At 40.8% G+C, this 24760-nt stretch overlaps 1 protein-coding gene across 1 annotated transcript in view; it reads right to left on the reverse strand.

Moving 5' to 3' along the window:
- PTPN3 (protein tyrosine phosphatase non-receptor type 3) overlaps nucleotides 1-23594 on the reverse strand; it is a 183100-nt gene extending 159506 nt beyond the window's left edge. The window contains exon 1 of the mRNA XM_033064824.2: nucleotides 23529-23594. Within this exon, the coding sequence (XP_032920715.2) occupies nucleotides 23529-23574 (46 nt within the window). The 5' untranslated portion in view covers nucleotides 23575-23594. The remainder of the gene's footprint in view (nucleotides 1-23528) is intronic.
- Between the last annotated feature and the right edge of the window lie 1166 nt (nucleotides 23595-24760).

Consider the following 24760-nt stretch of genomic DNA (forward strand, 5'->3'; position numbering starts at 1 on the left):
GCTTAATATTTTGTTCAGACATGTCCAGTCCAGACTTAGTTACCTGACGTTATTGTAGTCAGCTACATTTCTACCTTTCTGTCACACTCATCTTTAGCATGCTGGAAATCTGACTTTGTTATTTCAGTAGCCTTTTAGAACCTTCCCAGACATTTTAAAAGCCAATACATAGAGATTTTATTTGGTTTGTTGCCTATATTATATTTTCTGGTAATAAAAACTACATTTATTGTTCACAAAGAGGTTCTGTGACAGCATGCTTTCAGGAAGGAGGGATGGATTTGGGTACATTCCCACTGTGCCCTAATATCAGCTGACAGTTGGTTAAACTATCGGAAAGCATGCCAGCGTCTTAGGAAAAAGAGGCATTGCACTGTTAAAAAAGCTTAAACCGTTGGTTTTAATCACACCAGGTCTTTCTTGAAAATGCTTTCTTTGCACTCCAGTCTGCTCCTTAAGTAACTAAATCAAAGCTAGTTGTTCATATTCTCTACCACACAAGCAGCTCCACGCCACAGCACTTTGCAAATACAAGCAGAAAGTCAAAGATTAAAGCAAGTTTCTTCAAGAAGCCTTTATATCAGAGTTGTGCCTACAAGCATCCTTTCTTTTGCTTGAAAGTATGCTAATCGTATTTCAATTGCATGCCTACAATATAAAGCTAATAGCATCCTAATTTCCTTCTTTCAGCATTTCCCCTCTACTCCCTCAGTCTTTTCAATTATACAACCTAGATAATTTCTTTCATTTCCTTCCTCCAGTGCCCTGTTTTCATTTTTTATACAAAATTATATTTGGTCACTTACACTTTTCTTGCGGATAAGCACACGATAGCAGCATCTCTTGCTCCACCATGGTGTTGTCTGTGGCAGAGGTCAGTGGTCCTTTGAATAGCGCTTTAAGAAAATATTTTGGAAAGCTAAGCTCACTCATGCAGGCTTCTGATCTTCTCCAGTACTCTTGGCTTCTCTGTGCGCTGTCACATGTTATCCTCCCTCCTGAGAAACCTGTGAAACGGGTCTGGCAACACACAACTTGTGTGTCAGAAGAGTTTTAATTGATTCATTGCAACAGGTACCCACCCTCATTAAAAAAAAAAAGCTGTTGAAAGGAGTAGTCTCTTAGCGCCTCATTTGAAATTACAGAACCTGCCCAATGTCACAGCTGGTGCACTTTAAAGGGAAACTACTTGCTGGGTTTGCAAATACTCAGGAAATAATTTCAAATCAATCTTAACATGCCAAATAAACCACAAATAGCGGTAGAGTTCGGATGCTTCTGCACTGTGGGAATGCAGGAATCCTTCTGCTGTGCAACAAGGTGCTGAGGGCTGCCACTGCATCTCTCCAAGGCACGATGTCCTGTGGGACAAAGCAGCTCCACATTGCTCTACAGAGCCCGCTGTCTCCATGATCAGCCACTCTGATCACTACTGAAGGGGAAAAATTATGTGTGCCTGATTTCTGATGAATGCATCTCCAGGAACATGAGGTTATTAGTGCCTCAGTGCTTGCAGGAAGGATTCCTCCATGCAGCAGCTATGGAGGTTGTTGCTGTGCCTTTCAGCATCCCCTGTCTCGCACCCAAGGTTCAGCGAGGAGCCACCAGCACTGCCCTGCAAGCCCCTCTCAGATCAGCTACCGTTTACCTGTTACCCCTGTGACCAAGAAGAACTGCAGGTGCACCCTGGTTCTGATCCTGTATCAGCTTCACATCAGGGTGCATCTTGTAGTACTCCCATAGCAGTTCCCTGCTGCTTTTACAAGTTGGTGATACTATCTCCAAGTGGGGCTGTGGTTAGCAAGGAAGCAAAAAGCAGGAGAACTGGGATTTATGCCTGACTCTGCCTCTAATTTACCCTGTCACCTAGGGCAAATTGCTTTGCCTCTTGGTGTTTCTATTTCCCCATCTCTACCACATGCATAATTATAGTTAACTTTCTTTGGGAAATGCTTTGAAATCTCTTTACAAAATGCAGCATGAAAGAGGAAGCTATCATTATAGGACACTTGTAAAATATTGGGATGTGGCAGACAATAAACACCAAGCATGAGATTTTAAGCATATAAAGTGTTTTGTTTTAAGAAGAACTTGACCTTATTGTAATAATGACTTTAAAAAGAGATACTCCTACAGAATTTGGCAAAAGCTCAGACTCTATTTTCGCAGTGGAATGATGAGAGAAAAATCTAAATCAATTCTCACTTCTAGGAACACTACGCCCTCCTGGAAATAGCAATTCCACCAGAGGCTCCTCAGTGGAAAATTATATAATATGGCAATTTCCTTCCTTTTTTTTCACCTAGGTTAATAAAATCTTTCATTTTACAGCCTGTGACTACTTAAATTATACTCAATAGGTCTAAATCCTCACCCTCATTTTCTTTCTTTTCTTTCTCTCTCTTTGAAAACTGAAACTCAAAAAAGCTTACAAAGATCAGTTTTGTTTTAGTTTACTCATGTGCAGGTAAGATTGAACAGTTTGATGCAAAGTTGTGTTTTTCAGAGGTTAAATTCACTCATATGGGAGCCTTGTACTTCTTTTAATGCTTTAGTGAACAAAATGCAAGAAGTGCCCAGAGAAGTTGTGGATGCTCCATCAATCAAAGTGTCCAAGGTCAGACTGCTCAGTACTTTAAGGAACCTGGTCTAGTGAAAAATTTCCCTGCATATTGCAAAGGGCTTGGTTTAGATGATCTTTAAAGGTCTCTTCCAACCCAAACCGTTTTGTGGTTCTGTGCATGTATTCACCCACTTTTGCAGTGTTGCTCATCAAGGAGCCTTCCTCAATGAGGAGGATTGTAAAGGGCACAACAGTGAACTTATTTTCCCTAGAGTTTAGAGCAAATAATTCTTCATCTGCTCTACTTGGGAAAACAGCAGTAGCCAGACTGTGAGAAGAGCAAGAGGATCTGCTTTGGCTTTCCTGCCTGTGCTTCTGCTGCCATAATCCATGTTCTTTCACTGTCAGGCTGAAGACATCTCAAATGATGGCGACATTCTTGAGATGATATACTGAGGGCTCGTATCAGCTGGAAAATGAAAACAAATTTGCAAAAGCTTTCAGGACTTATGTTGTTTGTATGGTCTGTGAAGAAGTGAAGTTACTTCTTTGTTCTTCTGCATCCTCCTTCTGTAGGACGGTTCTCAATAGATATTTATTTATCCACTGTCCTGCTTATACTAAAACCCTTAACATGGGTGATAGCCCAGAGACTAAGCTGGGCAATGCTGAACTGAAGATAAGTGGATGTGGAGAAATAGCTTTTTGTAAAATGCCCTTTTAATGCACATTAATACTGACACATTCTGAAAGCTTCCTTGAGTCTTGAAACATAATTCTCTGCATGACTTGACATGGCCAGTCAGCATTATTATAGACCAGGATAATAATGCATATAATAAAAGCATAACCTACTTGCTTCTTACTCCATAATCCACTAACTTCAGAGTCATGTTCTAGGATGTCCTAAGGTTACTGCACTGACAATTTATAGTATGAGGTGAATAACTTAGAGCTGCAAGCTCAGAACCTCTTGGTTCTGAATACATATAGTTGCAATAGGTGGCTTCTCAATAATCACATTCTCAAATGAACCACACTACCAAACTCATATTTGGCATCAAATAAGCATAGTCTGATTAGAATGCCAGTGGAAAGAATGTTATTAACAAAAAAAAAAAAGCTTTCTGTAGAGAGATAGTATAAAAATTGCACAGGCAATACTTTATTTTTTTTCCTCTCTGTAATTCTTCCTGTGAATGGAACATGCAGGGAATTAAAACAGTTCCTTGGACTCTGGAAATAAAAGGCACAGTGTGAGTTATTTCCAACTTTTTACAGCACACAAATGAAATGTATCAATTGAAGCTGTGGTATTTATTTGAGGCAACACTTGAAAGAGTGAACGCATTGGATTAAACATCAAATCCTAAAAATCTGAAAACCTTCTAACAAGTTAAGTGAGCCAGTATGTCAACTTTAGCCAAAACACCAGGAAGAGTCAAATTTACATACAATAGCATTCTGTTGCAATCATGAAATTAAGATTATGAAGTGGTATCAGCCATCTATGACTTTGGACAGACTCCAAACATTCAAACTGATGCATACATTTGTACCTCAGTTACTGCAAAGAATGTTCAAATGACAAGTATCCCGTAATTGCTGTCCTTGATCTTCCAGAGGCTCATATCTATAGTTATAATCATTGTCTGAAAAAAAACCAAAAACAAACAGTGCAGGTTTACTGTAACTGGGCAATCGATTGCTGTCTCCTCTTCTGTCATTGAAGTGACAAAATAACCAAGTTGTGCTCTCACCTGCTTCCTTATAATGCTACATTTGGCCTCACCTCAATATCTTGCTCTAGCCTACAATTATGTATCATTAGCTTTCTGTGGAACTGATCTAAGGTTGTTCAGTTCAAGGCTGATTTGAGAATCAAAAGTCTGAGGGTGGACCCTAACTGGCATTCAATGGATCACGTTTAAGCAACTGTTTCTTTAAACAGCACAGATTTTCCACTACGGGTAATAACTCTTAGCCAGTGCCATGTGAACACCAAGTCTTGAATACATTGGCGCACAGAGGCATGTTTTGGTGTCATCCAGACCATACGGGTAATCTTTGCGTTTCTGATCTAACTGAAGACCCTTAAAATGCTTAGTTCAGCAGAATAGTGTTCATTTGAAAAAAGATTTTGGGTATTGCTGCAAAGGTTACAGGACTGTGGCAAGCAGAGGAAATGGGGTCAGAGCTCTGTTCGGAAGAGATGAAGCTCACTTGGTGAGGAACTGTGCTGAAACTGCTGCCTTGCCCTGGAAGCAGTGAGCCAAGAGGTTATGAAACACAGATACGCCAGCATGGCACTAGGGGAGCACACATCCACAGCAGCTGTGTGCAGGTGAGACGCACAGCACACACTGGGCCCTGAGCTGCTGTGTGTGAAAGGCTTTAGGAAGGGTAATCTTGTTCCAGCTATAAGTTTAGAGGAGAGGCTGTATCCTGAATTTCAGACATCTGTGGTGTAGATCCCTGTGTGTGAGGCGGTCAGCCCAGACTGTCCCCACAGTCATGGAGAGAAGCAGGCATGCTGAGGGCATAAGTCGTGTGAGCTGTTCCAGACATGTTCTTAAGGAGGAGGTGAGCCATGCCCTAGTTCCCTTTGTGCACTGATTTGCTCTCTGTTGTCTGTAAAGGGGACTCCCCCATGACCAGCTCTGAGGTGAACTTCTGCGTTTGCTAATATGAATTCTGCTTTCCAGACACTGCACAAAAACAAATAGGTTGTATTTGTTTTTCTAGTCCACTTTTCTATCTATTTTCCTCAGACAAGGGGATGAATAGTTTCTGTTAAGCTGTGCCCTGCAGACTCCAGGATGACCCTGGGACCATAAAAGCAAGAGGAACCACAAGGCAATATGCAACAATAGCAGCGCTGAACATGTCCTGCCTAGGAGTAAAATTAGGGGACCTGCACAGATCACTTCAAATTTATCCTAAGACAAGATTTTCTGAATGTGATATTCAACTATCGAATTCTTTTTTTGTTAGGTTGTTTTGGTTGTTTGGAGTTTTTATTGTTGTTTTGTTTTGGTGGGGTTTTGTTTGTTTGTTTGTTTGTTTGTTTTCTTTTAGTTTAAATTAAACAGCAACTTCATATTTTGACTTCTCAAGATCACAAGCCAAATCACATACTTTTAGACAAAATCTAATTCCAGGACCCACTGGCAGGGTAATTTCTGTGTGATGTGTATCTGCTGTCAGATCAATGAAGATTTCTGAAGTGTGAAGTGTGGTAAGATAACTTGGTACACTGGCTACTTCACCTGGAGTAATTTCAAGGAATGCAGCTTTAAATACCGGCATATTAAACATTACTATCAAAGTTTTTTCTTCTAAACTTCCAGTTCCTTTAGGTAAATGAGCAAATCCCATCAGGCTGAAAGGATCATGGGAATGAAGTCAGCCTGCTAAGTGGCTGCAGAAACCTGAAGGGCTCCAGGGACAAAAGACTGGGAGGAAGTGATGTGCTTTCCCACTCTCTGTGAGGGTGATGCAATGTGTTGTTATCCAGTATTACATTTTTTTTTCCTAGCTTCAGCTCAAGGGATCGACAAACACACCTGAAGGCAGCAGGGATGTGTTTAAACAAAGGACATGTGAACAGATACAAACCTCAGACTTAAAACAGGCAAACAAAAAGACTGCATAAGGGAAAAAGGAGGCAGTTATAGTAATTGCAAGGGCAAAACCATGCAGAATAATGAATCCAGCAATAAACTTCTGCCAGCACACACAGATATCCAGTTAAGTCTGTGGGCTGTTCCACTGCCAAATCCTGCCTGTTAAGGGGGGCATAATCAGGTATAACATTTTTTTAAGGATTAAGCTCTCTTCCCAACTTGTCTTGTCTCCATATTTGGTTATGTTGTGGTGTGAGTGTTTGGCTGACTGGCTGGTGAGCCAGGAGGGCTGGTGCCTGCATTTTCTTTTGCTTTTTGCTCCCACTTGAAGCAGTTCCCCTCACAGCCCCACTGACTGGCTTCATTACTTGCTTTGAATTGCTCAGGTCTGTAGCTATTTGTTTTGCCAGTAGTGAGTCATACTACTCCGCTATGGATGAAACAAAGTCAGATGGAAACTGTGAAAGCTCCACCTTAAAATCAAAATTTCATACTCTGGAGGTAAATACTGTTCTTGAAGAATAAAGTAGGGAGAGGTGGATATTCATGTATCAGCTCTGGAATTCTTTATAATGACAAATAAGGGCAATACATAATAAGTTCTCTTTTAATGCTCCTACATTAAACAGAAAAGGAAGGACTTTATTTATTGTTTCCATTCAAAATGTATTCATAGAGAGCAATGTGTCCACCATTTGGACCCTTTTCCACAGTTAATCTCTGCTTATTACCCTAAAACAAAGGAGATAAGAAGTCTAATTAATGCAGCTCAAAGAATAGCTGGAGAAGAGAAGGCATTGATAGAACCCTTGGTTGTGGAAACCTCAGTTAGGTGCCCCCCTCAGAGGCCATTTGCAGCTGCTCCCATCTCTTAGAGCATCTAAGCACACATCAGGGAGCAGAAGCCTCCTTGAGCAGTATGGGGTTAGGTGTAAGCTAAGCTGGCTAAAATCCCTCTTGGACTTGTTCCTCTTGATGATTATAGTTTTAAGTGATTGTCTGGAATTTAATCTACTTTTCAACTACAGTTAGCATAAACTGGCACTTCCTCACCATTAGTACTGAAACTTATTTTTGTCATGAATGAAAACCAGAGAGGTATAATAACAAGAGGAAGAGGGTAGTCTTGCCTATTAGTCAGTGCATGTAGCCAGGTTCTTTTAGAAAATAGTAATTAAGCATAAATAGATCATAGAATCATTGAATATCCTGAGTTAGAAGGCACCCACAAAGATAATTGAAGTCCAGTTCCTGGCTCTGCACAGGACATTCCCAAGAATCACATCATATGCCTGAGAGCCTTGCCCAAATGCTTCTTGAACTCAGGCAGGCTTCATGCTGTGACCACTTCCCTGGGGACCCTGTTCCAGTGTCCAACCACTCTCTGGGTGAAGAACATTTTTCAAATATCCAACCTAAACATCCCCTGACACAACTTCAGGCCTCTTCAGGCTCTCAGGTCCTGTCAATGATTACCACAGAGAAGAGATCAGTGTCTGCTTTTCCTCTTCACCTTGTGAGGATGTTGCGGAGACTGCAATGAGGTCTCCCCTCAATCTCTTCAGGCTGAACAAGACCTAGTGATCTCAGCTGCTCCTCTTTTGACTTCTCCTCAAGGCCCTTCACCCTCCTTTGGATGCTCTCAAACAGTTTAATGTTTTTCTTGTATTGTGGCACCCAAAACTGCACACTGTGTTCAAGATGAGGCCAGCCCAGTGCAGAGCAGAGCAGAGCAGAGCAGAGCAGAGCAGAGCAGAGCAGGACAATCCCCTCCCTTGCCCATCTGTGATGCTGTGCCTGAAGCCCCCCACGACAGGACTGGCTCTCCTCGCTGCCAGGGCACTGCAGACTCATGGTCAACTCACTGTTTACCAGGACCCTCAGGTCTCTTTCTGTGGCGCTTCTCTGCAGTATCTCATTTCCCAGTTTGTATGTTTGTTTGTCCCATCCTGGGGGCAGAATCCAGCACTTGTCATTGTTAAACTACACATGATTGGTAGATAATTCCAATCTTTGCTGGAAATGATAGGCAGAGATTAGAGGACACACTGAGGGTATTAAAGGTACAGGAGATTCCTAGTATGATTTTGTATGTCAACTGAAAGAAGGGGATTATTCCAAATGGAGGGGAAAAATGCAACCACAAACATTCATTAAAAAAAATCATAAAACTGATCATTTAGGGTATAGGAGGTTGCTCAGAGCTAGCTGGAGGGTTTAATTACCCTGCATTTCTTGGATGAGTAAGCTTCTTGACTTCTTTTCAATGTGCTGACCAGAGGACATATGTAAGCTTCACTGTATTTAGTAAATACCTTAGGGTAGACGAATTCCAAGTGACATCCACATGGTTTCATGCAGCAAAATGGTGGCATATCATCACCACCATGTTATCATCACACAAATTGTCAACGTGGCCGTGTTATTCACTAGTGAGTGTGACACCTTAATGACATGGAGTGATATTTTTGCTCCTTTTCCGCGCCTGTAAGTCTCAGAAGTGTGGCTCCTTCCTAACCAAGTTTTAAGTCCCATCAACACTTTTGTATTGACACACAAGCGTGACTCTTGCACACACACCCTACAAAACAAGAAGTCCTTGCTAACTATATCTCCAAATTTTACGAAAGCCTAATGCAGAAGGGGCTAGCCACCAAAGAATCCTGAAAAGCAAATAGGCCCTGCAGAGGCAATCTAAATTTGGGCAATCTCTGAAAAAGCTTCAACCCATGCCATGTTCAACCGCTGAAGTGAATTTGAAGCTCCAGATGCATTAAGCTTTATGCTTAAGGAAGGAGTTAGAAATACTACTGTACAAGTCTATGTGGGCTAGGGAGTCAGATGTATCCATGCAGACCAGCAAGAAAATGTCTCCCAGTCAGTCAGCAAGATGGTACAGTGGGACATCCTCACTAAGAGCTGTGCAAATGGGGGGTGCAGATCAAAAGTCAGGTAAGTGCTCAGTTAGATATTTGTCATCCTTAGATGAAAGGAAGTGACATGTTTGGTACACATTAGCTTAGAGAACAATGGTAAGAAACTCTTTTCAAAGCTGCACAGGACCAGTATTTCAAGAATACGAGTTTTAGAGGTATGCTAGTTGAATTTAATCAACCTCCACTTATGTTCATAACATATAGATGATGCTTCATCTTCACATAGGGCTCCAGATTTCACACATCGATGTGTGAAATGCTCCATACCTTAGCGCTTTGAAGTACTATATCCATTGATGTCTTTGCAGCTATGCACAGAGAATTTTAAGAATGCTTTTATATTTTCAAATGCTCTCTGCAGTAGGGGATCACATCTAGCTTATTATCCACTTGCCTACTGATTTCTTTGGCATCTATGCTTTGCCTGCTGGGGATAAGGAGATTCAACCAAAGATATAAATAAAAAACATAGTCTAGGCTTAACTTTATTTTCTTCATTCACATAGCTTAGATGTGAAAGTTAAACATGTACAGTAGATAAGGTTGTTGGGCAAAGTAAACATGAGTATTTAAAAGAGAATATTTTAATGCTTGATCTGACATTAACTTCTAAAGGGTGAAATATTTGTTCACATAGCTATTCAATTTAACTTCACTAATAAAATAATTTCTATTCAGTTTCTTGCCATTATCATGCTGTTTTTATGGTACCATCTGAAGGAATAAGAAATGTTAAAGCTCTATATTTTACAGTACTTTATGGGTATATACACTTCTAATATTATGCTTCAGCTTACCAAAAATATACCATCCTTTTGCAGCTTATTAAAGGAGATCTGTGACAAAAACCCAGCATTCACCTTTCTGCCCTTAATTGCACTGATCTTATGAATCTACATGGATGCCACAACTAAAAATATTGTAGTTCTTTATGTAGTCACACACTCCAGCATGGAGAGTGAAGGCATTATCTAGTGGGTCTTACAACTGTTTTATAAAAATCTCTGTGAGCACTAAATATTCAGAGCTAATAGAATGCCTTTACAGCAGAAGACATTAACATTTCCTGGAAAACAGATCCAACTTGTTTATTATCCACACAAGCATGCTTCTCTGCCTATGAAGAAAGTGCCTCCAAACAAAAGCACAAATCTAACACTAAAGAGCTTGAAATGCATTGTCTTAAGGTGTTTTCTCACAATGTGTTACTCCCTTTGAACAGTACAATTTTAAAGCCATAAATTCTAACCAAAATAGCTAATAACACAATCCATGAGCTGATGGAGGTGTTTCATTACTCTTCCTTTGATAACTCTCAGTGCCTTGTTTTTACACTGTCAGTGTCAATTTTCTGTCACTTGTGGCTTTTTTATTATATGGGGGTTTATTATTTTTTAATTATTGTATTTCTTAAATAATTTGTGGTTTGCAATCTTATATTTTTGTGCCCCTTAGGATCAGATCCAGTTTGTAATTCAATGAGTGTGAAAAACAGAAGTGAAATGACAGTGCACTGGTAATTGAGTAAATACAGGAGATAAGGTAATTAATAGGAAACTGATCCTATTTTTATTTAGCATATATTTTATGCCTTGAGAAAAAGGAATCTTTTTCTGTGTTTGCTGTTAGATGCAAATATCAGTGCTTACTGCAATCCAAGTGCTGTGTAGCAAAGGCTTCAGAAAGAAGTGTGAGCTACCAATGTGTGTTGTGCATTTCTGCTTTTAAGGCCAGATATCTTGTTTGGTGATTTACATCAAAGTAATATTTGTTCCATTAACTATATTTAGAGTAATACAAAGCCAAATATAAAAATAATAGATAATAACAGCTGATACCCTGAGCAAAGATCCACTAACCAAAAATCCCCACCCTTTTGAAGGAGTCCTTGGATACCTTATTTCATCAGGCAGTGGTACCTCAGCATATAATGCCTTTCAACAGCTAATGACGTAAGCAGATGGGACTTCTTGCTGTGAGTCAGCTTCATATTCATATTATTAGCATTTTAGTCCAGGTCAGGAGGGTGTGCTGAAGTGACTCTCTCAGTTCCAGTGCTTAGCTTTGGATAAGAGAGCACCAGTTCGATCAAACTCCAGCCACAAAAACCATTCAATTCTAATTTCTTACAGGATTTTAGATTTTTCTATGTATTAAGCTAAGAATTAAACTATTTTAACTTCATTAAAAATTATTTTAAAGTTATTATTCTGTTTCCAGGTAAGAATGTACTGCCTCAAAACAACAACAACAAAAACCAAAAAACAAGACAACCAGCCAACCAACAAACATCTAAATCCTTGAAAAAACTGGCATGATTTTGAAATACTAGAGTTTCTCATAAGTCTAGGTTTCATTTTCAAGGAAGCTCTTTGATTAAACTATTTCTGAACTGGCACAACTATATCAGATACAGCCAAGCACCTGTTTCAGAACAAAACCGTGTACTCCAATTCCTTTCAATGGCTGCTGCCACCTTCCATCCCCTCTCTCTGCTGTGAGCTATTATTTACCAGGAAAAGGCAGCAGAAAATTCACGTGTACACCCAGATTTGTGATCAATGCCCAAGGAAACTCACCTTTCCTCCTGCTAATTTGCCCTCCTGCAAAAAATTCCACAGTGCTCTGCATTCATGAAGTTTTGTGCATTTACAAAGAACCAAAAGGAAACAATTTTTTTCTAGTGTTGCAGACTCTGCCCCTACCAAGGAAAAATGTTTCTGAGCAGGCAGAGCAGTAAATATTCCCTTCCTTTCCTCACCTAATGCCCTACTACCACCCACAACATTTAGACTCCTCTCAAGGTCAAAAATGACAGTTGTTTCTCTTCTCGACCTGAAAGATGTGGCATTGAAAATATTAACATGAAGGTGTGTGAATCTTGGAGAGCATGGAGCTCACCTGCCCTGTCAAGGCAGTGGAAAGATTTATAGTTTCTAATTTATTTGGGTTGCACTACATTTACTGTGGTAAAAATTATATGGCTTTTTAAAATCCTGCTTCTGCTGTTCCCAGACAGGAATAAATGGATGCTACAATGAGTATTTTTAGGATAGCAACATAACAGTGTGCACAGTCAACTTTGTGCTCATACAACAGGTTTTGGACATTCTGGTAGAGCATTTGAGGTCAGGAATGGGCTTTGCATGTGACCCCAGTTAGAGCCATTTGCCTGCAGGCATTTTGGTTTTATTGGGCATTGTTTTATCTCACTTTCTGCATAGCTTCTATTGCCACCTAGAAGGAAGGAAGGTTACATTTCCGGTAGAACAAAACCCTGTTGCGATTTCAGCTGGGACACTGAGAAAGAGGGATCTCCTCAAGGAAGCAAGAACCAGAGTGGGGAAAGATGCTCAGGATTAGGGCAGTGATGCTCAGCTGAAATGGTGCGGGCAAAGGCAACCCAAGAGAAACCAGAGAATGTTTTTAATTATTGTACCAGGAGCAACGACAGCTGAGGTTTGATACCATGAACTACCATAAATGACAGACAGTGGGATGATCTGAGGCCATAGAGAGCCTGACTCAGCCTCCTGGGCAGCAGGGGTGGAAGTGCTGGGGCTGACCTGCTGTGGCCATTAGGTCAACCCAAAGGCAATAACCTCATTTGAGTAATTCCAAGGTTTTCAACAGTTTCTTAATCTGTGGGTAGCCACCCTGCTGTGTCATGCTTTTTAGGGAGAGAGAGGCATCTTCTCCAGGAATGGCCAGTTTCCTTTCCTCCTGGTTCAGTTTCAGCAGCACCTTTTTCTGTCTTTGCTGGGGCATGGAGATAAAAAAAGAATATTATATGTGTATATATATGTTTAAAATAGCTGTTTATACTGGAGAAAAATGAAAAGTTTGATATGTTAGCAAAAAATTAAAGAACTTGCTGAAGGTCATATTAAGACATGCTTCCTGACACCAGCTTCAATTAGTGAATGGACTCTCAGGTTGCTTTGGAATTCTGCCCATGTCTAAGAACTTTCTTTTAAACTTTGGCTTGACTAGTTTTCAAAAATCAAATTGCAAACAAATAAAATCAGTTTGCCAACACTGTGAGCAAAGCACATGCTACTTTAACTCTTGCTAAAGAGCAGCCAATCACAATGTCCTGTGATTCAGTTATTGATGAACCGGTCTAATTTTCCTGTGAAAACTATAAAGAAACTTTCAAATTGCTCGTACACAAATGCTTTTTGATCAGCTCAGCTCTATTTTTGGAATGAGCTCTCATGAAGACACTAGCAGTCAGTCCTTCTCATATTTATATTTTTCATTCTGTCTGAGTTTAGGGGAAATATGTGTCATTTATAAATTGGCTTATTATAGCTTTGTGTTGAGCTCATATGTGGAACACACTGATCTAAATTAGATTCCTTCATTATTTTAAATTGTAGCCCTAACAGAGGAGCTAAATACACAATTATATACTCATAATAACATGACTCTGGCCAAAGAGCAGTGGGGAGGTGTAAGATGTTGAGTGAGCCAACTGGTCAAGCAACAACAGAAGTCCTTTGTACAGCCAGCCATTTTCCCCAGGGCTTCCTTGAAACCCAAAGAGCACAGTTTACATTAGAAAACCTTCTCACAGAGGAAGCCCAGGCTGCATTATGAGCACTGACTAGCATTATGTGGGGCCTTCTCCTTCTCTTTACTGCCCTAGTAATACCTGGCAGCCCTGGCTTGGCTCTGAATGTTGTGCTGCCCTTTAGATGCCAGCTCCTGTCCATAATGCCCACCTATTCCTGTGTGCAGGATAATACCTGACTGTGACAGTGCATTATTGATGGATTTCCATCACAGTATTATGCTGGCTCTCTGGGACTTTGGATTAAAATTTATGATGTTTTTAATGAGATTTGGGATGCCTCTGCTCTGGAGAGCTGGAAGATGAGCGCAAGCAGACAAAAGCACTTGATAGGCACTAGGCACCCTGAAGGATAGGTCCTGCTTGGAAAAGTCTCATGAACTGAGAGTTAATCACTCAAAGAAAAAGAAGAAATATAGCAGCAAGATGTAGGTCGTGCTCTGGAAGAGCAGATTAGGGGTGGATCATTTGCAAATGCCATCCAGCTGGCAGCCTGTCTTGCCCTCCCAGTAATGAAATATGCTCAGCATTTGCTATCAGTATGAACACAGCTTAAGATCATGTATAGGCTGGACTTGCAAAGCATGACTTTCCAAAGGCACTGAATTTTTTAGCTTGTTTTCATCTCCCATTTAAAAGTATGCACCACAGCTATCAATATATACTGTAGTGCAAGATAGGGTGAGATGTCCATCACATTTGTTACTGAGATAGGTGAATAAATTCTTTATTACAAAACTCCATTTCATTGGTATTATGAGTTGTTTCTGATATGTGAGGAGTCTCATAAGATACCTATACACATGCATTTATACAATGTTCTTAAAATATATATAATCAAAAAGCTGGTGATGAACCAAACTCATGCAAACCTCCACCCTACTGCACATTTAATGAGGGAGACAGCAGAACACAAGCTCAGATTTAACTCATGCTGTCCCTAAACTGCTTCTCAGTTAGAGAAATTCAAAGGAGATGAAAACAAGAGTACTAATTATAACAGATTAATTGCCCACTGTAAGTGGAAGAAGGAGATTGCAACTTGCCCTCCTAATTTGCTCCTCTCTCTTCCTATCAGGTTGGACAACTTAATCTATGTGAGTGCTTCTGCTCTCCTCAAAGGATAATGCAACCTCCATGTACTGAGCTCCATGTGTTCTCTGGGTCTGCTCCAGCCCCAGGGCATAGCCTGAAGTGAAGGATGTAGGGGTGTGTTTAATTTGCATGACCTACTCCTTTGCAACAAGAAAGCCAGGCCAAAAATAATTTCCTCAGGGTCTTTCCATTGATTCTGACTTGAAGGTGCTGTAAAAACACAATACAAGATACATAAATATTCAAGCACCACTCACAGATCAACTTCCGAATAGCGTGAAGAAGAGAGGAAATAAAAGTGACTAAAAAGTCAAGGCATGAATGATTACATGTGTATTCAAAGCATCAGTATTAAAAAAATAGGAAGGAAGAGGAGACCTTGAGCTTGAGTAAAGCTCTGCTGCAATACACAGAAACCACATAATATTTTGAACATAAATCCATGAGGAAATATATCCTCTTCTCAAATTCCCTATCTGGCACATTGTCAGAGGCCACTGTTTCCTTCACAGCTTCTTCTACATAAGAGTCTGTAACATCACCATTTTTCTCAGCAGATACACACACTTATCCCATGAAGATTTGCCAGCGTTTATCTGGATGATTTGGGACACTCTGACCTTGAACACGAAGGTCTACATGCACCTACCTGTCAGCCCACTCTTTTGAGTGGGGTGAAAGGAACGCCTGCTGTGGGAAAACAGGCAGTTCAGGTGTTGGTTATTCCTCCCTGCCATGAGGCAAGACCAAGGCCATCTTGTGCAAGAGCACATTGCAGGGACCTGCGGGAGCTCTGGTCCCACAGCACTTCTCCTCTCACTCCGGGAGAAGGGGTTAGCACCTCATTTGTCAGTCACGCTGAGCTGCTGAGAGCCAGAGGGCAGGGATTCCCACCACCCCACTGTCAGTTCAAAGGGATATGCTAAATATATGCAAAGGCCATGAAATCAGATGCAATAGGGAAAGGGAAGGTTGATTATCTGTGGACCTTCTAGATGGCTGCACTATGTTGCTTCAGGGAGGAAGAAAAAGGCTCCTCAGGACACCATGTCCACTAGGTTATGGTTGCTGTGTTCTTACTTCTAAGCAGAGCCAGTTGGCCTTTTTTCCCCTCTCCTTCAGCAGTAAAATTAGGAGTAAAATCAAGAGAAAAGAAAATGTCTTGGCTCAGATCAGGACAGATTAAATTGTCTGAGTTTTCTTGTCAATATAGGGAGAAATAATTGTTGTGGACAATATAAGAATTCAATTGTGTTCATGGGTAGTAGTGGCCAAGATTATATTTCCAGGCATGTTATGCACTGGCATGTAAGGACACAGCACATTCTCCTGTATATTATCAGTCAAAACTCTGACTCCATAAAAGATGAAAGAATTCCATTAGTCCACTTCCCCTGCTATTTTGGAGGACAGTTGATGTCTGATCACAAAGTGCTCAGAGGTGCATGGTGACCTTAAGAAGAGGAAATGGAGAAAACAGGTCTCTTGGTGCCCTGACTGGAATAGTTATGAAAGAACCCGGCACAAACCACTTCATTATTTAGGGCAGGCACTATCCCCAGGGAAGGGAAAGGCAGCGAGCTCGAGGCAAAAAGGAGAGGTGTTGTCAGGGACAGGAGAATGCGATGTGGCAGCAGAAGGCAGCGACCAAAGAGGCTTCTTGTCAGGGAGGAGGGATGAGTAACTCTCTCCAGGTGACTCAGCCCAGGTGTGATCAGCAAAACTGCACAGAGGTCTGGGGACCCCTCTTCTAAAAAGCAAAACCTGCTTTCTAACTTCTGTCAAATCCCTGACCAGAGGGAGGTCAAGTGGTGCCAGCAGTATTTTCTGGATTGGGAAGACTGACTTGACCAAGCTGGGAAAACTGACTTGAAGAGAATTAGGAGAGCTTGGGTCAGCTATGGGCAATTTCTGCACCAAGATTATTTGAAGGGTGGAGGTGAAGAAGGGAGACAAATCATCTAAGGCAGAGCAAGCACTATGGCCAGATCATTATGTACTTGTACAGCACTTAAAGAGTGATCAGACGTTTTATAAAACAAATAAAAATCCCTAGTCTGAGACCCTTATGCTCTAATCAGAGGCATAACAGAATGCATGACTGAAAGAATGAAAGGCAAGAAAATGAAACCAAGAGTGTTTTTGGAAGCTCCTTCTCTTGTGTCACGTGTAAGGGCTGGGCCTGTATTCTGATTTCCAGAGAGATATGGGCTTGATTCTTTGTCTTCTTGATTCCCAGTAAATCATCTAATACCATGAAATCCATAATACAATTCTGTGTCTCAACACTACCACCACACTTATTTTATAGCTGTTCGAAAGACAACCTAGGATGCGAAATAGCTGTTCTTTAGTAACATTTTTCCCTAATATTGAAATATTGGATGCATACAAGACCATTTTACAGGAGTTTTATGCCAGGAAGTCCACTGGCCAATTGCTAATTACACAGGACCTACATTGGGATCAGCTCTCAGGGCAATTTTATCGATTTCCTAATTCTATTTCTGATTTCTTACATTCATTCCTCACTGACTTAGCAGCAGTGAAAGTAATGATCAGTGATAATTCCTAGAAAAGTTGGGGCAGAGAGAGAGAGAGACTTCCCTCACATCCAGCACGGAAAAATGCCTCTGGGTGTAAACTGACCCTCATATTCATCACTAGGTAAAGTAACAATGTTTGCAAAATATGTCATCTTTCAAAAAAATTTTCATTGTCCTACTTTACAAATCATTCTATAAGTAAACACATTTCTCAAGAAATTGGTGCATCATTCACAATTTTGTTTTCCTACAGAACCTTGCTTAGGATCCTAGGAGCTGATAGTTCAGAATGGTCTGAGTGGCGTAGAAAGTTTTTTCCCAGTGTGACTGAGCCTGAACACGCTCACTTTTGAACAGATAAGCTAAATAGAACAGATAAAGCTTGCCATCTAGAGGAACTGTGCAGAAATCCACTTTTCTTTCTACTGAACCTGGTTTTGCAGTTACTCATTTGAGTGTGAGTGTGAGCAGATCAACAAGAGCAAGTGAGACATTTTAGTATTGATCATAACTCACCAGCTACCAAAGAGATTGGATCAAGATGATAAGGAGATGTGCCTTCAACTTGTCCTTTTTATCCAGTATAAAGATCCCTGCTCTGTCTTGCTCCTACAACTACTCCATGGTGACATTCCCTTCCTACTGCTTTCTGAGTAATAATGAGAAGGGACAAAGCAAAGGAATGAATCTGTGCCCTGATATTTTGCTGAGGTGGAGTCTGGAGGATAGGCAAGGGAAATGCCTCAAGGGACTGAAATATCAATTCAAGACATCATTCTCTGCTCACCACAGAAAGAGTCTTTAGACCTTGAAGAAGATCATAGGGACAGAAAAGGATCCAGGCCACAAGCTATTGGAGCTGCCTGAAAAATGAAGTTGATAAGGCAGGAGTAGGATGATACAGGCATTTCCTGCTAAAATCTCAGAAGTACATTGCAGTCCCTTGGTAGGAGATGCCTCTTGGTGGGAGCTCCAGAAAGTAAAGCTGACAGGATTTCCAACCCCATGTGTGGATTGGAGTGGAGGATGACCATGGTGGGCGGGCATGAATGCATCCAGGCAGCAAGGCCAAGGAAAATCAGGTATCCTGCTCTTGAGGTGAAAGCAAGATGCCCTGGCTGGGTGCAATCCAGTCGAGGCTGCTGTGCCACTCACCCTGGCCAAACACACAAAGTGACTCCCAGCTACTTTCTCTTGCATAAGAGTGTGTTACGTAAGCACCAGCGGTGGTGCAATTATTTGTCTGGATACAGCACTGGGCACAAGGTCAGTGACACTGTTTGTTAAATTGCCTCAATTTCAGACCTTAGCTTCTGCCTTGAGTGCAGATGCTTCAAAGAGATTATGAGAAGAATGAGTATCACTCTCATTTCACTGGATGGAAAGTAATACGTCCTTCCAGCTTCAGGCCTAGCAAAAACAATAAGCAGAGCTTCTCATGAATTTCCATTACATTTGGGAGAACTTCATATAATTAAGCAAATAGCCCCATCCTGCTTCTCTTGAAATCAAAAGGAGTTCTGCAGTTTACAGGAATTAAAAATAGAGAAGTGCTCAGTATGCTTTTGTCTTTTCACAGTCACAGTGATACCAGAAGAGTCATGTGGATGGAAGTCAGTGAGATGCTGCCAGCTTACACCAGGGCGGACGCGACTGATCGTGAGCTGTCATCCCTCAGGCTAATAATGAACTCATCAGTTCAAGGATTCTTCTGAGTTCACTTTTAGGGATCAGTGTGGTTAATTCTTCAAACCTAATTTCTAGCCTTACAATGACATACCTTGGTACCTATGTTTAACTTCTGAATTACCACTCCTTTGGGCTGGGAAACTGATAACAATTAGATGAGTTGTCCCCAGATCAGTGCTGGCCTCATATTTCACCCACCCTGCTGTACCCCATTGTTTAATAATACCTCACTCCTCTTAATGAGGCTCATTTATCTTTCTCTCAAGTTTCATACTATTTCCTGCTTTACTGACTTTTGTGATGAAAGCAACAGAAACACTGCTAATTGATGCCTTTCAGGTGACATTAGCCCTAGCAAGAGCATCAATCAGTGGTGGTAAACATCTGCCTGATAAGATTTTTCCTTTTTATATTCCACTTTGGAAATTTAAAAATAGCTAAAGCTCTGCTGATAAAGAATGAGCAATACACAGCCTTCATCTGAGAAATTACAAGGACAGGAAGCGTGGTAACAGAAGTCTCTCAGATCTTTGGTGGCATGGTGGTGATTATAAGATCAAGTTAAGCAGACTGACAAAACCCTTTCATCAAGAGCTGCCCTTTGCACATTAAGTTGCATGAACATAAGCCTGTGAACAGAGTGCCCATAAGTCTGTGTGCACTGCCAGACTGCATCAGCTCAGGGACAGCAAGAGCCTCCAAGTTCAGCTATGAGCTGAAAAATAATCACCTTGGTCTTTGGCCCACATCAGTTACCTGGCAGAAAGTAAAACTCAGAGAGAAAAGCAGGAACAGACTGACTGAGGTGTCCAGGCTTGTGTGGAAGCAAACTGATCACTTTGGTCCTTAGTCAAAATAGTTACTGCTTTCTGTGCCAAATGGAGAATGATCCTGATTGTCACACAGAAAGAGCTGTGTGTTTTCAAGAGCACTTGTCGCTAGGTTCAGGCCTTGAGGGCAGTGATATGCCACAATTGTCCTGAGTAGTCTCCCAAGACCCCCCTCAATCCCTGCTCAGCGCAGAGACCTGTCTCAGCTCCATCTGGGCACTCTGTTCAGCACTATCCTCTGCTGCAACAGGCTGGGAATGAAGAATGCTGGAGTTAAGGGACCCTTTTTTCATCCCTTTGTCATCTGCTAGGTGAGGCAATGCTATATTTGTTGCTGGCTAAGGGAAATATTTGATAACCTCTCAAGGACTCTTCTCCCTCCATTTTGCTGCTCTTCTATTAATACCCAAGGATGATGTTCATCCTTGAGATCAATTGCACATCACTGCAAATATTGATGTCTTGGGAATCTTCCAAGTGATCTACTGGAAAAGCCTGACTTTGTGCAACCCCTCTGTAGTTCAGCTAGATAACATGAATATAAGGACATCCCATCAAAGGGAAGAAGAACTCATAAAAGCAAGAAATGTTGCCTGACTTACTAACAACCTCTGCCTGGTAATAAAAGACTTGGCTGCAAGGATTTTCAGATTCACAAACCTCAGCTGCTGTGCTTGCAACATTAGCCTAATACAACAGAAAAAAATACTAAAAAGTAAAAAAATTGTGAATTATTTTGAGCTTTGCCACCTCAGCAGACAAAGAATTTTAGTTCTAACATCTTCTCAACTTTATAATACAGACATCCCACTGATCCTGGTTCAACATCATGTTGGAATTCATGTAGGTTATTCATCACCTAAGCACGGGGATTTCAGAACGATACTCGAGGGAGGGTTCTCTGCTCCCATGTGATTATACCTTTTATCCATGTGTTGCACTGGGACAAATAAACATGCCAGGTGCCAGGGAAAGAAAAATGAGACTGCTCAGCAGTTCAGGCCTTATTTCGTTCCTGTGATTGCCTGAAAATCTCATTGATTTATTCTGCCTGATTCCCACTTTTTGCACTGTACATGCTAAAGAGAGAAGCAAAAAGATACAGTTGTGAACAGCTGTCAACTTCTTCTTGCCTTCTGGCAATAAAGCAGCTGATTGACTACTTTCAGAAGTGGTTCATTCAGTAAACTAAGAAGAGATACATCTTTACCTAAGAAGTACTCAGGCTGCATGGATATTTGACTGTTGCACTGTTCAGTCAACCCAATTTTTATTGAGTGTTCAGCTCATACTTCTAGAAAATCAAATTTGTTAAGTATCCAAAACTGGACATGCAGAAATGGAACTGCTTCAGTTGCACAGCAACTTTCTGAATATTGTGGAGAGCCATTTAGAACATATTGAGGGAAGCAAATATGATTACCGCCAACCTAGAGAGGAAATGTGAGTTTACTCAGCAGAGAGGAGTTTAGTTCTGCTGCTGACTTCATTCAGACCAAGATTTCAGCCACATTCCAGTCTTGCTAAGAATGTACTAAACACTCCCTCTCCCAATCCTTGAGAACAAACCCCCAAATTTTCCTTGATTAAGTCAAAAGGAGAATCAGCCAGTAAGTCAATGGTAATAGACTTATACCCTGAACTCAGTGTAAGGTTTCATTTAGAACTAAATTCAGAGGCACTCTCTGAGGAGCAAAAATGGATGTATCACAGCCAAGTCTCTAAACCAATAGTAATGTAACTTCTTTGACCACCTTGCTAGGGAAATGATGCCTGCATGAACTGTGTGGCCTTTCTCACTTGTTTACCAAAAGAGCAGATGGAAGAATGCTGTGCAGCCCTGTAGGTCAGGTAGCATTTTTCTGAGTTCTCTGGTTAAAATCCTCCAGCATTCATCACAGGATATTTGAAATCAGGCACGATACTTCTCGGTGGAGAGAAAGGTCTGAGGATTGCAGCACATGATGTATGAGGACAAGCTGAGGGAGTGGGTTTCTTCAGACTAGGGAAGAGAAAGCCAAGGGCAAGGGGTACAATTACCTATGGACCAGGGGCAGACGTCGGTCTCCCCAAGATGCACAGTGAAAGGATAAGAAGTAACAGCCAGAAGCTGAATTTCAGTCTAAAGAAAGACTTCTTCATCAGAGGGTGGAAAACCACGTGAAGAGGTTTGAGAGTTTGGCCAGAAACATTGTTTGAGAGACTGAAAACTCAGCTGGATACAACCCTGAGAGATCTAATCTAGCCCTGAAGATTGAAGCAGTATTTTGAACTAGAGGACATTCAGAAGTCCCTTCAAACACAGTTACCCTGGCATTGACAACTCCATTACCAAGAGGCTAACCAGAAATTAATGAATGCTAGCAGCACTAAAAAAAGTATTTACAGTAATTTCGCAATTATAAGCCGCACCATTTTGACTAAAATTTTGGTCCGAACCTGAAGTGCCGCTTATAATCAGGTATGGCTTATATATGGACAAAGAACAAAAAGTTGCTGTTTTAGTTTGGAGGACAGATGTCTGCTGAGAAAGGCAGAAGCTTCTCTTTGAAATGGAGAATGTAAAACCCCTCCCTCCAAATTATTAGAATTTTGAAATCAAGGGGCTTTCAGGCAAAAATATGGGAATTAGGAATAACAGTTCTTTTCTAGGGAATTTAAAATAGAAATACAGTACTACAAAGAAACAAACTCCAAACCCTGACAAAGTCAGAGTACAACCTGACACCGTGTCAGGCAGGGTGTTGGTAGCAGTCCCATTAAATGGTGGCTGCATCCTCCTGCAGTGACAGATGTGATTCAGTTGAAGCAGTGCTCCTGTAGAAGGTCCGGTTTCCCTCCGGAGGTCCAGTGGTGATGTGGAGAAATCCGGTTTTCCTCTGGAGTCCAGTGGAGAAATGGGCTACCTTAGTGTCCCAAAACCTCTTTTTTTTATTTTGGTAAGAAATGTTGGGCTCTTCCCCCTGGCTGGAACTTCCAATGGGATGCAGTAATTTTATCAGTCACACAGTGGGACTCAATGGGCCATTAGCAGAAAATGACTGGCTGGAGGAAGGATGGGTTGTGAAAAGATAAAGAACACTGCCCCACCTGGTTTCAGTGGATGGCTCATTAGCAGAATATCTGCCGTTGAGATAAGGATCGCTGCCCCCACCCTCAACAGATGGTGATAGAATAGATACCTTTTATCACACTCTGTATTGTAACGTGCAGCTTATAATCAGGTGCGGCTTATATTTGGAACATAGAACAAAAAGTTGCTGGCACCCAGAAGTGCGGTTTATAATCAGGTGTGGCTTGTAATCGTGAAATTACTGTACATGAATGAATTCATGTAAAGCCCATCATACAAATATTTAAAAATTTATTAAGCTGCTATTGCACGGCAATATTTTGGCTCATTAAATGAGAAAACAACTGACTTACAACAAAAAAGAAATCACATTGAAATACACAGCTTTCTAATCTCATGGTGTTTTCATCCAGCTTTACTTTTAGACAGAAATAAGAAATAACTAAAATTATTAAAATAGGGGAGAGTTCACTTTCAAAATAGCATTTCCCCATTCTCAAGTCCATTCATGATTCTGCAGCTGCATTTTGAGATGGATTACTGGGCCCAGGCTCCTATTGCCCTAAGGGCATCAAGGGGTCTTGTTCTACTTACAGGCTCTTAAGAGGCTTCGTCTCCTCTGCCATTCATGTTCAGACATCCTCTTCCTGCCAGCAGCAGTTATTTCTTCCATGGAAAATCCAGGTTAAGAAAGGCTGAATGTATGTCACAATAATGCCAGCATCAAGAAGTCAAAAATCATGATGTTTCTAAACCATTAAGTGTTGCTACAGCTAGAAAACTTTGGAGCTTTTCATTGCAGTATTAAGGTCAGAAGTTTCCTCTTTCTGAGGAAGAGTGCATCTCTCCATGAGGTCTTCTCTTATGATTTTAAGGTTTACTTTGTCATATAACTACAATAATTAGCAACTTTATCTCCGTGCCCGCATCCAGCATGAGTATCTCTGTCAATAATAAGCTGATAACAACACTATTCCAGTGACTTCTGTCTATGATGTGGGAGTTAAGGGGCTATAATAACAAGAACTGCTAAGATGAACTGTGGTTTGGATGTTCAAAACCCAGTAAATTGCTTTTATTTATATTAATGCATTCTGGAAAGCTTAGATAGTTTTGTTTAGTTCCGTTACTCACTTTTATACTTATTTTCATACTCTTTTTAAACTTAATTTTCTTCCTACAGAGAAAGCTGTAGAAAGTCTACCATTTAAATTTAAAAATATTCAATTATTTTGCTGTATTCTGGCACTTTTCATCTGATACCACTTTGCCTCTCAATCTCTACCTGTTCCTTGTGGCATAAAAATTATCACCAGAGACTTCAGAAAAATAAGAACACCTGCTTAAACTAAATGACCTAATTTGGGCAGTTTCTGAGAGAGATGTGTGTGTATGTTAAGGGATTTCTCCTCCAGCAAACATCCCTCTCAAGCTGTAATGTGATGCCTGGCTGTATACTTCTCTTCCTAAGTGCTGAATCACTCCCAATTTTCTTCTCTTTGACAAGTGTCATGGCCATTTTTCCAAATAGAGTAATATCACTATTCAGCTACCTTGTAGACTTTAAATTCAGAAAGCTGTGTCTTGTTCAGGTGTTTTCAAAGTTCAATTCCTCTTACTAGATGAACAAAAACAAATATTTTGCCCATCAATATTTTGGGGAGGATAGATGCAATCACAAGAAATACAACACAGGTTATAATGACCCTCCCAATGCAAGCATTGTTATTTGAAGTGGAATATTGATTTAATATATATGCAGATAAATATGCTAATTTCATTACCTGCCAATCTCATTTACGTTACATATAGCTTCTTAAATACAT

This window comes from Catharus ustulatus, chromosome 1 (assembly GCF_009819885.2).
Source record: "Catharus ustulatus isolate bCatUst1 chromosome 1, bCatUst1.pri.v2, whole genome shotgun sequence".
Taxonomy (NCBI): Eukaryota; Metazoa; Chordata; class Aves; order Passeriformes; family Turdidae; genus Catharus; species Catharus ustulatus.